Source organism: Pygocentrus nattereri, chromosome 22 (assembly GCF_015220715.1).
Source record: "Pygocentrus nattereri isolate fPygNat1 chromosome 22, fPygNat1.pri, whole genome shotgun sequence".
NCBI lineage: Eukaryota > Metazoa > Chordata > Actinopteri > Characiformes > Serrasalmidae > Pygocentrus > Pygocentrus nattereri.
Window position 1 is genome coordinate 17777641 of NC_051232.1, and position 16029 is coordinate 17793669.

General features: G+C 37.4%; 1 protein-coding gene across 6 annotated transcripts in view; it reads right to left on the reverse strand.

The window, feature by feature from the left end:
* Positions 1 to 16029, reverse strand: part of usp53b (ubiquitin specific peptidase 53b) — a 48933-nt gene that overhangs the window by 10676 nt on the left and 22228 nt on the right. For 4 of the 6 annotated variants that reach the window (XR_001859062.2, XR_001859060.2, XR_001859061.2 and 1 more), the window contains exons 9-12: positions 14750 to 14899; positions 13921 to 14089; positions 3278 to 3391; positions 2532 to 2660 (exon numbers count right to left, since the gene is read on the reverse strand). Coding sequence is in view for 2 of the 6 variants with exons in the window: in XM_017722739.2 (XP_017578228.1) it covers positions 2532 to 2660; positions 3278 to 3391; positions 13921 to 14089; positions 14750 to 14899 (562 nt within the window). In the remaining 4 variants the exon portion in view is untranslated. The remainder of the gene's footprint in view (positions 1 to 2531; positions 2661 to 3277; positions 3392 to 13920; positions 14090 to 14749; positions 14900 to 16029) is intronic. The other 2 variants (XR_001859063.2, XM_017722740.2) reach the window with 1 other exon arrangement.

The following is a 16029-nucleotide window of genomic DNA, read 5'->3' on the forward strand; positions in this document are numbered from 1 at the left end:
AAAACACCTTAATATCCTGTGAGCTGTATCACTATTAAAATAATATGCAAGAGCTGAAATATATTCAGGATTCGTATGCAAAGGGAACTATTTGGCAGCAGATCATTGAGTAAATCTGTTCTAGATTTCTCAGTTAAAACTTACTTTGTTAATGAATTAGCAGTTATTAGTTGCCCACTGGCATAAAAGTAAAGCAAATTTTTAATTCCTGTACTGGTCTCTTTTACAGTAAGAAGCAGTCTAATGGATAGACTGTTACATACCTTTGCTACATTATGTTTGATTTTTATGCTTATTTTCCCAAAGGCTTTGAGTTTATTAAAGGCTACGCAAGGTTTGTAATAGCTACTTATATTTTTGATGGGGAAGATCTCTGATTATTAGATTAATCATCAAAATATTCTGTACTTCACTGAGAAGACTTTACTTAGTTACTAATAATGTCAATCTTGACAGGCCCATTTTAGATAAGACAAAAATTCTATCCTTACTATGCTAATTTACAGTATTTGCTTTTTAAAATGAGTTTAATGAGTAGGAACATGCAGAACAGTCTAACCAGACAGAATGTCTGATAAAACCCAAAAAGCTCAAAAATCGGCTTATGGGGTTGTCATATGGTGCTGGAAAGCTCACAGTGCCAGAGGCCATGGTGTTAGTGCTTTCTCACTAATGTTACTCAGGGGAAGTGCGACATGGTTTAAACACAAAGATGACCAAACAAAGATGTTGCCTAATGTCTGAGACCTTGTTTAATGAGAGGTTTGAGAAGCTTTTGGATTCAAATGTCATTTTTAAATCCATTTAAGGTGGAGACGTACATGCAGGTAATTCAGCTTCAAAACAGATTTCCTGTTACTTTACCACCATCAACATTACATATAAAAAATTTCATAAGACACGTATAGATTCACTGGTAGTTTTTAACAGCAAATTAAAATAGTTGTATTTGTGTTGTAGACATGACCTAAACTAAACCTATGTGGAACTTAAACTTCACCTGGAGTCTGGTGGGTGTTGCCGAAAAATCAAAACAGTAAACCAAATAAAAAAAATAATCTTGAAAAAATAACTATGATGGTGTATTATCTTAGTTTAATGTTGTTTCAGTATATTATGGTCCTTTTCTTCATAACAGGCATAAAAAAGTCCTAGTAGTATGCTCCTAAATAGTGCAGCAGTTACATTCTGGCATCTTTTTTATTTGAGGGTTATTCCATTTCATAAGGGAAAATTTCAACCACTACCACTTGTAACTCAGTTCCAAGGGGCCAGAGTAGAGTTGAAAACAAGAGGTAAAAATAAGAAACAGGATTGGTCCTTTCTGCGCTAGCTTGTGCGACCCGTTGGTAGCTGGCAGTTAACTTGATAAACAAAAGTTTTCCTGTTGGACTGATTAAAAAAAAACACCACACAAAAATACATGGTTTCATAAAGAGTCAGTTATTAACCGTTTTCAAATATTTTCTAATTTATTTTATTAAATCTTCATTGCAGCTGTAGTCAAAACTGCCATATTAATGAGTGAATACATAAATGACCAGTTCTGAGCAAAGGTATGTTTCGGTGCCTAAATGGACAAACTACATTGAAGAAAAGCAAAAATCTTAAAATTAGAGCTGCAGATACTAAAAGCAGAAGCAACTGCACATAGGCATCGTATACGAATAAAAAGTAATCTACATTCCAATGTACATTTTAGGACTTAGTCAGACCACAGCATTAGGATCAGTCCAAGCAGCCACAGACAAAGGACTCTGGACAGCAAAGATTATGACATTCACAATTTTGTTCTGTTTACTAGATTAATTTTTTTGTGGTCAAACTAAAGATGACAATATATTATAATAACTTTTACTAAACTGCCTCATTATTGTTTTTCATTCCACAAAGATTAGGCATTAACTCACATGCTATCACTGTGTTTGCTTTTGCGTCCACTTCAGTGTTGCAAAATTACTAGAAGAAAAAGTGTGTAAAATCTATAAATAGAAATAAAAAGGTAATGAAAAGAAGTTCCGGGTTAACCATTCATGGTGGTTATGTTAAACACAGGTACCTGTTACCAATGCAGGCCTATTTGATCATGACTATATCTAACTTAATTTCAATTTGTTTTTAATCTGACTGCCTGAGCCACATTCAAACCTGCGCTGAGACGGTTTTGCTCATCAAGTGAATTCAGTATTATTGCACTACAAAGTAGCGCTTGGTGGCTGCTGCGTAGCAGTGGTTGGTTGTGTTGTATGAATTCTCTGGAGTCAATGAGTAGAGCATGGGCCATCATTACTTGATAGCTAATTCTGCCTCATAAATCCAGTGGAAAAACACTAAAGAAGCAAACGTCAGATAGCCAACATAGTATGGCTGATCAGCTACATTTTAAAATAGACTTTTGCAAAAAATAATCCCTTTTAAAGTCTAATATTAATTATTTCTAAAAATAAAACCGCCAAGTGAGCAGACGGCTGTGTAAAGAATGAACACATATGATGTTCTGAAGCTCTGAATAGCATGTGAGCGTGTTATACCTTTGTGTTGGAAGGAGTCTGGTCTGCGATGACCTCGTTCACTCTCCCTCCTCGGTCTCTCTCCTCCTCCCTGTGAAGACTCTCTGGAAGACTCTCGCAGTCTGCCTGGGCTTTCCGGAAGCACTTTAACTGGGGAGTGGAAGGAAAGAGACAGTAGAGACAATCATTTCATATAATTCATGTTTAAAGAGTCCTTTCATAGAAAATGGTGTTTTATTTGGAAACTGAAACAGAATTCTTTGTCACAAAATCAATGCATTTACGTATATCAACCTACTTAGTCTACAGCAGTTTAGCACCACCCATTCATGCTGAAGCTATAAGGCGTGCTGTTTTTTGAATGAGGCATAGTACAGGGCATCCAGTCACAACAGAGATCATTTATATATATCAGTCTTAAAAGCACAATAAACAGAACAGCCTGATTTATTCTGAAAGATAAAGAGAGGTTGGAAAATCATTGATGACTATGGATTTTAGCATATAAACTCATACACAAGTCATAAATGAACCTTAAAATGCACTCCTAATTATCCAGCTGCTTCAATTGCAAGCGTATCTGTATCTGCACCCACATTTTAATCCTCACTTTCATAAATGCATAACTTAGAAGTCAGTTTCACAGTAGTTACTGAATTATTTTTCATTGTTACTTATTAAGAAGTATTTTAATTATTAAGTGAATAATGAACGTGTAGGTTAAAGACATAAAAACATGTGAGACATATAAATAAAACAAGCCTTACGCCGATTGGCTGATTGCAGTGGTTGTTTATGAGATCCCTGATTGGTCCGCAGTGAGCCAGCAGGCTCTCTCACTCCGTCAAGTTTCTTTGACCCTGAGAGCGGAACGTCGGCTACTGCCGCACAGAAACACAGAGAGAAGAAACAAATCAATATTAAAGAGTTTCACTGTTTTCTTATTTTTCGCAAATGGTCAAAGTCAGATTTACAACTAAAAGTTAGCTAATCACAGTTGTTGAATCACAAATCAGATTTCACACTGTAAGCTTACAGTGCACAAACTTCACAGCTCACCCACATGAAGGATTTTCGCTTTTACAGAGTCACACTAACCGCAGGCTCTTGGACTTCCATTTGCAGAAATATCTACAGTTTTAACTATAATAAATAAATAAGCAAACTATATTGTGCAAAAGTCAGGGACCACCCTTTTGTTTATTCAACTTCTAGCCCAAAAGGCCATTAAGAAAAAGTTATTCATTTTCCAGTGTCAGAAAAAAGTAAAACATATTTAAAAGAAATATTTAAAATTGCACAAAAGTTTGCAACACTGAGTATAATTTCAAATCTATCAGTATTTAATCTGTGCACTCTTTACTTCTCCTGCACCCTACTGCCACTTGAACTCTTCCATCTTCTGAGGAGATTAGGTATAAGATAATGCACTCACAGAAAATCAAAGGAAAATAAGTGAAAACAGAAGAGTCTTCAAAACTGGAGATGAAAAATGATTGAAAGATATCGAGAAATCTGGAATTTATTGTGTAACTGTGCAAGACCTTCAAGACCACTAAAACTGTCCACATCAGATAAACATCCCTTAAAGCTTTCATCTTTGAAAGAGGGGAAAATCAAGCTCCATTTTTGCCTCCAACCTGAAAAAAAACACAGCAATCCTTCATAACTCATGGCTATAGGCCTGAAAGGATGGTAGCTGTCAAGAAGGAACACTAGAACACTGAAAGCGGACACCTTAGATCATGTGAAGTAAAATTTTATAGGCTTACGAGTGTAAATATGGACGTATGGACATAACAGAAGGCAGCATGTACACTGCTGAAGCAATTAAAGACTCTCCGAACTGTATCTACAACCATCAGTGAAGTGGTGGAGGGTCAGTACAAATTCTGGGGATGTATAAGAATATCTGAAGCTGGTGATGTGTTTCCATATTTCAGCAAATCAAGATCAAGGTTACCCCAGTGCACAGACGTCAAGATCACTGAATATAATAAAGGGAGTACTTTGATCATGAGATGCAGAAATACATCCAACCAAGACTGAACTTTAGAGGTGTGTAAAAATATCCCTGCAGATTTCTTCTGAAAACTGAAAGCAAGTCTTGTGAAAAGAATGGAAGCTATAATAAAGACTTGGACACAGTAAATACTGAAAAAGTGACATTATATTAAATTGTTGATGTTTCTGTTTTGCACAGTACTGTAAACAAAGACATGAATAAATTAGCAATTAGTCAAGAACAAGAACGTTACCAAGAACATTTGGTCAAGATATTTCTTGATAGGTCAAAACAGATACAAGCTTTGCACATCATTTTCCTTTCAATGCATTTTGAATAAGAAAAGAGCAAGAAAGACTAAGATAAAACACCACATAGTGGCTGTAAGGCACTGTTATCATCATGACATCTATAATCTGTGCTGTGTGTGCCATGTCTGTAAATTTCCACTGAGGAGACAGGACAGTCATATGTGGATAAAAAGGACAGACTGTGAGCTGGCCCAGATGTTGAGAAAAAATAAATAAATAAAAAAAACACTGCCAGAGCCAGCGATGGGTGACCAGGCTGAAGAGGGATTACTGTTTGCTGAGAGATGAGGAGCAAAATGAATCTAGCTCTGCTTTTCCAAAGAAACAGAGAGAGAGAGAGGAGAGAGAGAGAGAGAGAGAGAGAGAGAGAGAGCGAGCGAGAATGGGTGGGTGAGTCAAACCTTTTTTGACAAACCACCATGAAAGTCGTTAACCATCAAACTTCCATAAAAGGCAACCATAAAACAGCCAAAAGAGAACTTTAAAAGAGTCATAAACCAGAAATCCAACAGAAACAGACAACTAATATAAAACAAAAAGGTACATAAATTCAAATTTGACCATAAATATCTCCATGAACTGCACATAAAATTACCAGATTATTCCATGCGTGGAAAAAGAGATTTTTTCCCCCCAACAGCTGGCCTGCACTTGGCAGGTACACCATGTTCACCGCTGACCTGCTCCTGTTACATTTAGACAAATCCCCTCACATCTGCCCAAATGACTCTTTTTTTCCCCCTCCGTTCTTCTTCAGTTACTTTATCTTAACGTGTCTCGGTGACGTTTGTGACAAACTCGTTTGTGATGCACAAAAGTAACCCCTGTGATGAGCTGCGCTTCATCAGCCTTCGCACTTCTATGTTTACACTCTTGCTGACAGGCAACGGGCCTGCCTGACGCAATGTCTGATGGATGGACTTGCTTTTAAAGGAATAGTTTAGCACATGATTTCATTTACATAAGGTTCCTTTACCCCAAATGTAGTCAATCAACCACGAAATGTCTGGTGTCTTAAGTTTGCTTCTTTAGGTTCAGTACTAATGTAGCTTACAATTAACGGAAGCTTATGTCTCCAACAATTAGCATTGTGAGAACTGCACGCTTAGAGGGGGATTCAATAGTTAAGATGTAAACAAAGTCATTCAGAGTGGTTTGCCAAGTCAGACTGTGGTGATGATAGGAACCAGACATCTTCTTCCAAAAGCTCCCTCACGGAACATTATTACATGAAATTGCCTCATAACTGTGAAATTGCTATACAATAGCTTTAAAACAGTCTTTGACATTTTTTTTATTTATGCTGGGTGGAGAGTTACATGCAGAATGTTGTAAAACAATACAGTCCCCTGAGAAGATTTACCATAATTTTACTATAATCAACACTGCATATGAAACTCAGAAGACACATGTAGGTTCACTGGATAATAAATAAAATGGCTATATTTGTGTTGTAGATATCATGACCCCAGGTTCCTATCACCACTGGTATGCCCGACAACCTCCTCTACAATGAACCAACTCAACAGTACAATGTGAACTTAAAAATGAGAAGCGATTTGCCAAAAGGTGTTTTAGATGTTTTATTTAATATTTCAAAAATTCTGAGAACAATAACTGAATACACTCTGGATATTACCTCTACTACAAAACATCTACAGCAGGGGTTTTTAATTAAAATTCAATAAGGTCCCGTTAGAGAAAATATCCTCAAGCAAAAGTCTGGAACATCATAATGTCTAACTTGCATCGTGATTCAGTGCCAACGACTGAATATCAAATCATATAAAGTACAATTCAGTCATATTTCAACAACATTTCTTGTCAGTTTTCTCATTTTAGAGCACATCATGTAAAATAACTTCCCTCTGACTCACTTTCTTCTCTGACTGCTGTTTCTCGCCTCATCCCTCCCCTATGTGTGCATCATAGATCTGACTGGCTGAGTCGTTACTTGTGATATTTACCATGCATGCAATTGGTCTGCGAGTTTCCTGGGTCACTTAAGATAGAAAAGGCTAGAACATAAAAATAGGATCACCCTGTCAAAATTAAATAATTCTCCATAGTTCAGGTCTGCATAGGACATCATCTGGTTCCAGACTCAGACTGCGGTCCGCCTATTATTGACCTCTGATCTACAGCTATTTCAGTCACCTAAAAATGTTCTAAAGCTCTGTTATCTTGCATTATTCTGGACATATCTAACATTTCTTAACCTTTATTTACAGCTTCCTACTGTCCTACGGATCTGAAACTTGCGAATTGCAATACACTCATCTGAAACCAAATTGCATTCATACTCTATGAAAACAGGTATTCTAAGTGTTTAAACAGTGAATTAAAAGTTTTCAGCATAACTATATGTGGTTTCTGACCATGTATGAAACACTGTTATCCACAAAAATAAACAGAACACGTCACAGCTTCAAAACAGTAGCAGCTGTAACATCTGGAAGCCTCAATATAGCCCATACTTTAGTCCATCTCACAGGTTGTTAACATGCTGACAACTCAACACTATTTGTTGCAAGTGTGTAATGATTTAGGCATGCAGTTTACACAGTAATAACATTGTGTACATAAGATTTCATTACTACTAAGAATATTTGTAGTTTTCTAGTACAAAAGTGAAGAACTTCAGACATCAAACATGACTTGGCTGATCAACTACATTTGCAGTAAGAGGAAATAAAGACTAAATCGATTTTTTCAAGAAACTATAGCTTTAAACTCCATGGAGGGCATCTGAGGACGAAGAAAGGAGGAGGGAGAGAAAAAAAGAAGCACTTTCACTTTGATAAACCGCTGGCGTGTAAGCAGGCCATAGAGGCGCTTCAGAGCGCCTGCCAGTGGCTATGCTCAGCAGAAAAAAAGCGCAGTGCCAAGCGAGTGTGCCGCCGCTGCGCTGAAGCAGCGAGCTCAGCAAAGCGTGAGTAACAAAGCTGGCGCCGCACGCCCATTAAATATCCATTCGAAAAAGCACCGAAGGCACGGGTCCAGTCGCAGCGGATTTTAAGATGTTTCTGAGAACACCAGAGGTTCAACCGTAACAAAAGATCTAAAGAGACCAGCTGGGTTCAAATATACCTCTGTAAGGGAGATTTATTTGGGTTAGGGCTGCACAAGATGGACAAAACACAAGTATTGTGATTACACCTTGCAATATTTTGGTGAACTGGTAACATAACATGGTCAAAGAAATTATTATTTACTTTTGTTGTGTTACATGAATACTCAGATCCATAAAAACACCCACAGAAATAAAACACGGTACAAAAGATATCGATCAGTAAGAGGTTCATTTGCACATTGTTGCCTCACTACCGCAAAGGCCAATATCATTATAACTATTACAAATAATAAATGGTGCAGCCATAGTTTTAGAGTTTTACCACATCTTTGGAAGGTAATATGGTATCCGTAAAAATGGAAAACAATTGGTAAGGACTAAAAGCTCCCACCCTGGAGGTCAATCAAAGGTCACCTACCATCACTGACAATGACTGTTAAAACTGCTAATCTGAACTGCTTAAACTTGCCATCTCTAACATCCTCTCGCCTTTTATATCAGTGTCGTATAGGGCTGCACAATGTCATTGGATTTGCTCTGCACTCAAAGATGGTTCTTCAAGGGTTCAAGAAAATGGTTGTATATAGAACCACATGAACACTCAAAGAACCCTTTGCATGATTAAGGGATCTTTGCATTGTGAAAAGGCTTTTCAGATTGGTGGAGATAGTACTACATAGAACCTTTCTGAAAAGGCCAAATAATGCTTTTTTTGGTACTATATACTGCTAAATTTCCTCATCTATCTATCTATCTATCTATCTATCTATCTATCTATCTATCTATACAACCATTATTGCAAAGAGCCCATCTACTACTCATCTACTCCATTAACATCACAATTTCCCAACGCTGTCGTTTTTTTTTTATGATATGTAAAAATGTGTTCTGTAAAATGTGCTATGTAAAAACTGAAAAACGTTGAGATTTTTATACAGTGTCTGCCACAAACTAACTTTTCGAACAAGAAAACAAATAAACAGGAACACAAAACAAACCGCAGCCATGCTTTACTGTTAGTATGATTTAATAAAACAATAATAAGCTCTCAATGATGACGAATGCACTCTGAATGAGCTTGTGTCTTTGCTTGGAAGAAAAACAAGAAGAGGAGTCTTGTGCCTGTTTAATACAGTGATAGAAAACATGGTAGTACACAAAAAGCTCTGGTTCTACATGCTGAATATGATAAAATCTTTTTTTTTGCTGTTCTGAAGTGCACATGACATAACTCACCTGTCAGAAGATTATTTTTGGGGGGGGGGGGGGGGGGGGGGGTAAATGTGGCACAACTAGTGTTTTTCAAGCTTATCAAACCTTAGAAAAACTAAATATCGTGATACATATTGTGCATCCAGAAAATGTCCGTGGTATCATAATGTTATTTTTTGCCATGTCGCCCACCCCTACCATTTAGGCAGAAATAATCAATGACACACGACTGCAATGATCAGAGAAAGTTTGTTTTAAACCTCTTCGTAACTTCTGCTTCAGACATGAGGCTTCCAAAAGAAAGAGATGGCCTCAGTTGTTTCTACCATCCGTACTTTGATTCATGAAAGCTTTTTTGTGAAAATGAAATCATTTTGGTCCAGATCAATTGCTAACCAGGTTTTAATCATCACTTTACTGACTCAACAATGCGTTTAATATGCTACGTGAGTCACAATTTGTAAAGTACATAGCAGTGAACTTTATACCTACATGCAACCTTAGCCAAAGTATTCAATTCCCCCTCTACACATGCACGTTCAATTGGCAGAGCAGCAAAAAAGTGCTTTGAATCTGCCTGATTCAAATGCATTTATCAGTTTTATATAAACAAAATACATTACATCAACACAATTTTGTCTTTCAGTTTAGTTCTGTTCCCAAATAATTATGGTAATGTAGTATAGTTTATTTACATAACTGACTGATACATTTAAATCAAAATATCATAATAATTATCACAAAAGTCCACAATGTGACTTTGCCCCCCAGTATTGTTCAGCCTACCACATACATTTGATATTAGTTTGTAGGAGTAACAGAATAATTCATAGTCATTAATGAACAGATCTTCTGATTCATAACTGAATAATATGCCTGCAGTTTAAGGGTTTAATAGAGCCAAAACGCAGCAAAAGATGCGAGTACTTACAGAGACCCATAGAGAAATAGCGATGGCCTCCCATGGCCAAGGAGGATTGTGGGTACGCGACTCGAGGGAGAATGTCCATTTTAGCTAGATGTTTTGTGCTCAAAGCAGAAGAAATGCGGAACAGGACTGAGGATAGAAGGAAAATTCAGACAGAGAGAGAGAGAGAGAGAGAGAGAGAGAGAGAGAGAGAGAGAAGTGTACGCAGTGCTAGGCCCGGAGGTAAGGATTAGGATAGAGATAAAGAGACAGAGAATGATAGAAAGAAACAGAGAGGAAAGAAGAGATGCTGAATAAAAGAGAAAGGGTATGAGAAAGAGCGCAAGTGACAGATGAGAGAGAGAGAGGGAGCGAGTGAGAGAGGGCTAGTGTGTGGCTGATAATCTCTGTCCTCAGTGAAGTTCAGAGCCACGCACAGACAAACTCATCCATCCAGCGAACGAATGCTCGAGGTAAAGAGGGAGAAAAAGGGGATTTGTGCAGAAAAAAGTCGGAGCGCCAAATGGAACGTGGCCGAAGCTATAACTTATATAACGTCCTGCTGCTCTTTAAACGCTTGTCTGTCAGTACCATGTCAGCGTCTTTTATAATCTGATTCAGAATCATGTTATTGGCCAAGTACACTTGCATGTATGAGAAGCTTGTATTGCCGAAACTAGCGCTTACATAAAAGCACAGAATATAAATACCAAACAAATAATACAAGTATATACAATATACAGACACAAGTGGTGGTGGTGGTCCCGCTGAGGTCCCGCTGAACTTCTATTATCAGTCAAGGCTGGCTGTGCTAATAACTCAAATAAACAAACTAAAATAACTAATAACTAAAACTTAGCAGAAATTCATTTAATAGAAAGTAAAGGGTAGCAATGCTATTTTGAACTAAAACTTAGCAGAACTAACTAGAATTTATCTGAATTTCTGTTTCGTTAACAGAAAGTCGAGGTTTCCTGAGTTAAGTCAGCGAACTTTCTGTTAGCAGTAAGTCAAGGCCTGCTAAGTTGAACTAAAAATTAGCTGAGGTTTGCTGTGCTAGCACTGAATTTGTTTATTTAATGGTGAGTCAAGGCTTGAAGCACTACCTTTAACAAGCACTTAATTGAACTTCTGTTGGAATTAACTGTAAAAAAAGATGTGCTGTAACTAGAATAATAATTATTACTATAGAAATAAAACTTTTTTTGATGACTAATTAATAATCATAAAAAATGTGAGCAAAAACTAGATAACAATAGCTAACATTGCTAACACTGCATTTAGTGTTTCAATCTAGCTATCTTGCTAAATTATCATTAACAGGAGGAAGGCTAGCTATTATCTCTGTTGACAAGTCTTCAAAAATTTGTTTTTAAATTACAAAGAAATGTAATTGTATTTAATGAACCCGTACTCATGCATTTATTTACACTAGTCATTTTTTGTTTGAATGAAACATGGGGCATAAAAAAGCATAAAAGTGGGGGTGCCGGTGTTACACTTTCTCTTCATTCAGGCATCTACAGCACAAAATATCCACAGTAAGGCACATGCACTAAGTACTGACAGCATAGAGCTCTGTATGCTTTAGACAGGTGCAAATGAACACATAATCTATTGGAACACATTAATAGAAGCTGCTGCCTGTTAAACATACATAATATCCAAAGGTTTGCTGAAACCTGCTCATTCAAAGCTTCTTCTGAAGTCAAGGGTACTGATAGGAGCCGTTCTACTGGCAGCACTTTTAGATTATACAAGCAGTGGGTGACACCGAACACTTGTGTCAGCAATGGGTGCACCTTAAAGTAGCTGAATTCACTAATTCGACAGGCTGTCTGGATAAGTTTACACACATACTGTATCATAATACCAATATGTGCTGTTAAAATGCTTATTTAACCACGCACTGCCTGAATCCATGCTATTCTAAGACTGTGGACCAGCTGAACAAGCCGTCTTGGGCAAGTCTCTGGGGTTTTAAAGTCATCCTAAAACAATGCTGCTATATTTGTCCTGCTTGTTCTGTGTCATTCGTGAATTTATGAGACAGATTAAAAGGAATACAAGACGCAACCACATCACTCGGTCTGTTGTAAACCGGCAACAACTGGCTGCAGGCATGCTTCTTCCCTCGGAAGCTATTTTATAGGCCTGGGTGCATCATTTATACTTCAATTTCATCACAATATAAACCAGTAAATGGTTCATTTATAGCTTACTTTTCTTAACCAAGTCTTACTTGACCCACTTTCATGGAGGATGCAGCAGTTACACTGAGCTCACAAAGAAAAGATTTCTTGTAACTGCATACTGTTTGTATAATTCAACACAAACTGTCTCACAAAACAAGCAGTGTGGCTTTAATTGCATTAATCATATCAGTCCACACAAACGACTTCACAAACAAAACGGTGTGGCTTTATGGGCAATTTTATGAAGAGAAAATGAAACAAATCAATAGTAATTACCGCCAAAACAATTAACAGCTTGGTTAGTGCTAATCTGTATCTAGGCACACTGGCCATCAAAAGTTTGAGGACAGATCGCTTTAAAATATAATACAAATCAGAATTTCTTAATTTGCAATAATGTCACATTAAAAAAAATTACTCTGTAAAAACTACAAATCAGAAGGAACGACTGACAAAAATCATACCTTATTAATACTGTCATATCCCACATAATCTATCCCCTTGTTAACATGTCAGCACTCATAAGTACTCTTTAAATCAGACGTTTAATCAGACGTTTAAATCACCTTTGGGCCAAATATTTTCAAAATCTGCGTTTAACAAACAATTTAGAAAAGAAAGCGGTCAAATCATTTTTTTGAAAAAGGATTGCCCTTCATTTCAAGATAGATACCTTGATTACCATAAAGATGAGTGCTGTAAAACTGGACCAGTGTCATCTTTGGACATATATCAGCCAGAGAGGTCTCAGACCCCGAATAATCATCGAGGCAACATGACATCTATATATACACTGATTCAACCTGTGCAACCTAATGTACCAAACTACATGTATATTTTTAAATGGCGACACTTTTACATTTTCAGAGCAGTTCCAGAACTACCATAAAACTATACCACTTTATCCTAAGTTCATGTTGGAAGCCCTAGAAAAGAGACAACGAGTGAAATGCATAAAAGTCTATGAAATCATTGTGAATGCAACATGAATTTCCCTCAGTATATTTCAATTAGCTTTGCTGAGCCATAATTTTATCAAACAAGCACACTTTCTAGCAGCGAAAGCAGTGTTAGCTCAGTCATTACCGACAGCCTACCTCAGGTTTTCTGCTTCTTTTGAGCGTCCACGGAAATACTGAGTTCCAGTCTGATGCTGGTTCAAAAGTCCAACTTCTTGATGTCCTTCCTGAAATCTTCTGGCTTTTATGTTTTATTTCTCTGAACAAATGATGCACTTCATCGCAGTTATTTGTAGCAGCAGGAGCAACTTTCACAGTCTTTCAGCAGCATAAAGAATGGCTTTTCTTCTGGCTCTCGTTGGCACATTCGCTAATTCCACAGAAAACGTATATCCTTACTGGAGTCGCAACACTAAGTGAATTGTAGGGGGCGTGGACATGCCGGTGCAGAGCCGTTATAGCCACACCCCCAGAAAGTGAAATGTTACAAGGACCTCTGGGAGATCCAGGAGCTACGCGTTACAGATTCTGGAAAAGAACAGTTCAATACATCTAGAACTATACCGGAAAACGTCATCATTTTTGTTCTAAAGACCATTTGAACTGAGAAACACTTTTAAGAGCATGACTCTTTAATTGATGTCCCCTTTAATTGAAAAGTAACCAAGATTACAAGATAACATTACACAGAACATAAGAAGGTGTCCCCAAACATTTGTCAGGCAGTGTAAGAGCTGGACACTCTTACCTGTGCCCTCCCCATTGAGGGGAGACTTGTATTGGGACCACATGGTGGTTTGTCGGGGGGCATCCTCATTGGATACAGCGGTACCATCCGGGTTGGCATAGAACAGAAGCAGTGGCTGGAAATGACCCCGGATACATTTGGATGCTACGTCTTTCCATTTGGAACCAATCTAGACAGAACCAAGTGGAGGAACTTTGAAAATTAAAAATAAAAAAACACTTCAGCAATAAATCTGTGTAAATATACACAGTAAAATATTCAATGACTGCTTAATTCTATTAGTAGAAATATCTAAATATATGTCCATCATTTTCCCCTTACACAGGTATTGCTGATCAGCCAATACAAGTTTAGTGTCTTAAGTATGTTTCTTTAGTTCTGCAGCTGTCTAATGTCGTTAACAATATTTTGTCTGTAAAATAGTCCACACAAAATTCAGGCTTCAAGATGAATGCTACTATTGTCTTTAGCTATATGGCATAGTTGATCTTCTGCAAAACCTCCCTTCTAAAGACAGAGTGTCTAATTGTGGTTAAGCCACTGTAACAGGGCCCAGGTACATCTTTCCATACTTAAAAATTCACAAAGTAAAACATTTACCCAGCCTTTGAACACTCCTTTGGTGAGAGACTGGGTTTGAAAGATTAACCAACGAAGGCAAAGACAGCAAAGGGTCATTTTCTGCTCATTTGTAGAGATAACCATGTGCCATACAGTATCAGAAAAGGCTGCACTGCCTCTGTAACTCCAGTCCCAAACAAAGCATGTCTTGACTGATAGACTACAAACTGAAAAAATGCAAGGATTCATGCTTAATTTCTATAATGACCTCTTTTACTGTGGCATCATCGAAAAAGACCCATTTGGAAGACTTGCTGTGATAGGCGAAGGCTAGGTAATGGCGGCTAGAGTAGCAGATCATGCCCACCAGGTGAAGATCTCTTTTTTTGGCATTTTCATCAGTGACTCGGTAGAAGAGCTAGAGGAACACAAGACAGAAGACAGTAGACACATAGAACAGAACAGACAAGAACAGACAAGACTTCAAATTTATAGAATAATAAAGTTAAAGTTTTAACATGCAGGTCTGTTACAATATAACAGAGTAAGAAGAATAGCTGAAAGCTAGGAAATGCCATGGTGTACATGTTTGTTTTTACATTTAAATACAAAGAAAAATAGACTATTTAGAGTCAGAAAAGCTCAGATGTGTCAAGCATTCTCAAGTAGAGACAGCGAGACAGATAGTGACCAGACAGCTAAAGGTTATACTAGCTAGCTACCTATATATTATGCTAGCACTTGTGACATGTGTTTTGCTAACTTAAGATTCAGAAGGGCACAAGTCTAAAGCCACATTCTGCATCCTGAAAATACTCAAAATGTCAAAAATGTCAAAATGAATGATCTGTATGGCATGTTGTCATTGCAGTTTCTAATAAATAGAAAAGATATGTTAAATACATTTTCCAAAGTAATATGTTTATCACAGTATTTTGACTGGGAAGAGGCTCTTGGAGAAAGCCTAATCATCACTGCTTGAAATAAGGATTACAGGAGGTTAAACAGTCTCCAAAAGGGTATTGGTCCATTTTCACTGGTTAACAAAGTACAGTAAGAAGGGAGAATCTACTGACTATACGTAAATCTGATTTGAATAGAAAGAGTGGTAACACATGCAAAATAAATGAGATGGAAAGGAATACATTTATGGTCAACTGGGCATCTCGTATCTGGTATCTTAAGTGTATGCAAGCCTGAAGCTCCAGGGCTATAAACAATTCCCAACTGTCACACTAACACCTAGCTGGTCTCCAGCTGAAGCAACAGAGCTGTAATTTATATGGTCGGCTCCTTAGCTTGTAACAACACATTCTACAGCTACAGATTAATCTCAAGGGTCATTCATTTTGCACTTACACAGAGAGAGCAGAGAGAGATTGTCATGTAAAGCGCATGTGTGATTAACTATAAAATCAAATCATTTAATAAGTGAAACTTCCTATTTTTCAACCATAATGGCTATGCTGCTTCGAATACAACCATTATATTGTGACAAGAACAGAAGAACTGCCTTTAGCAGGGGAAGAAATGTCACAGCATGCATGG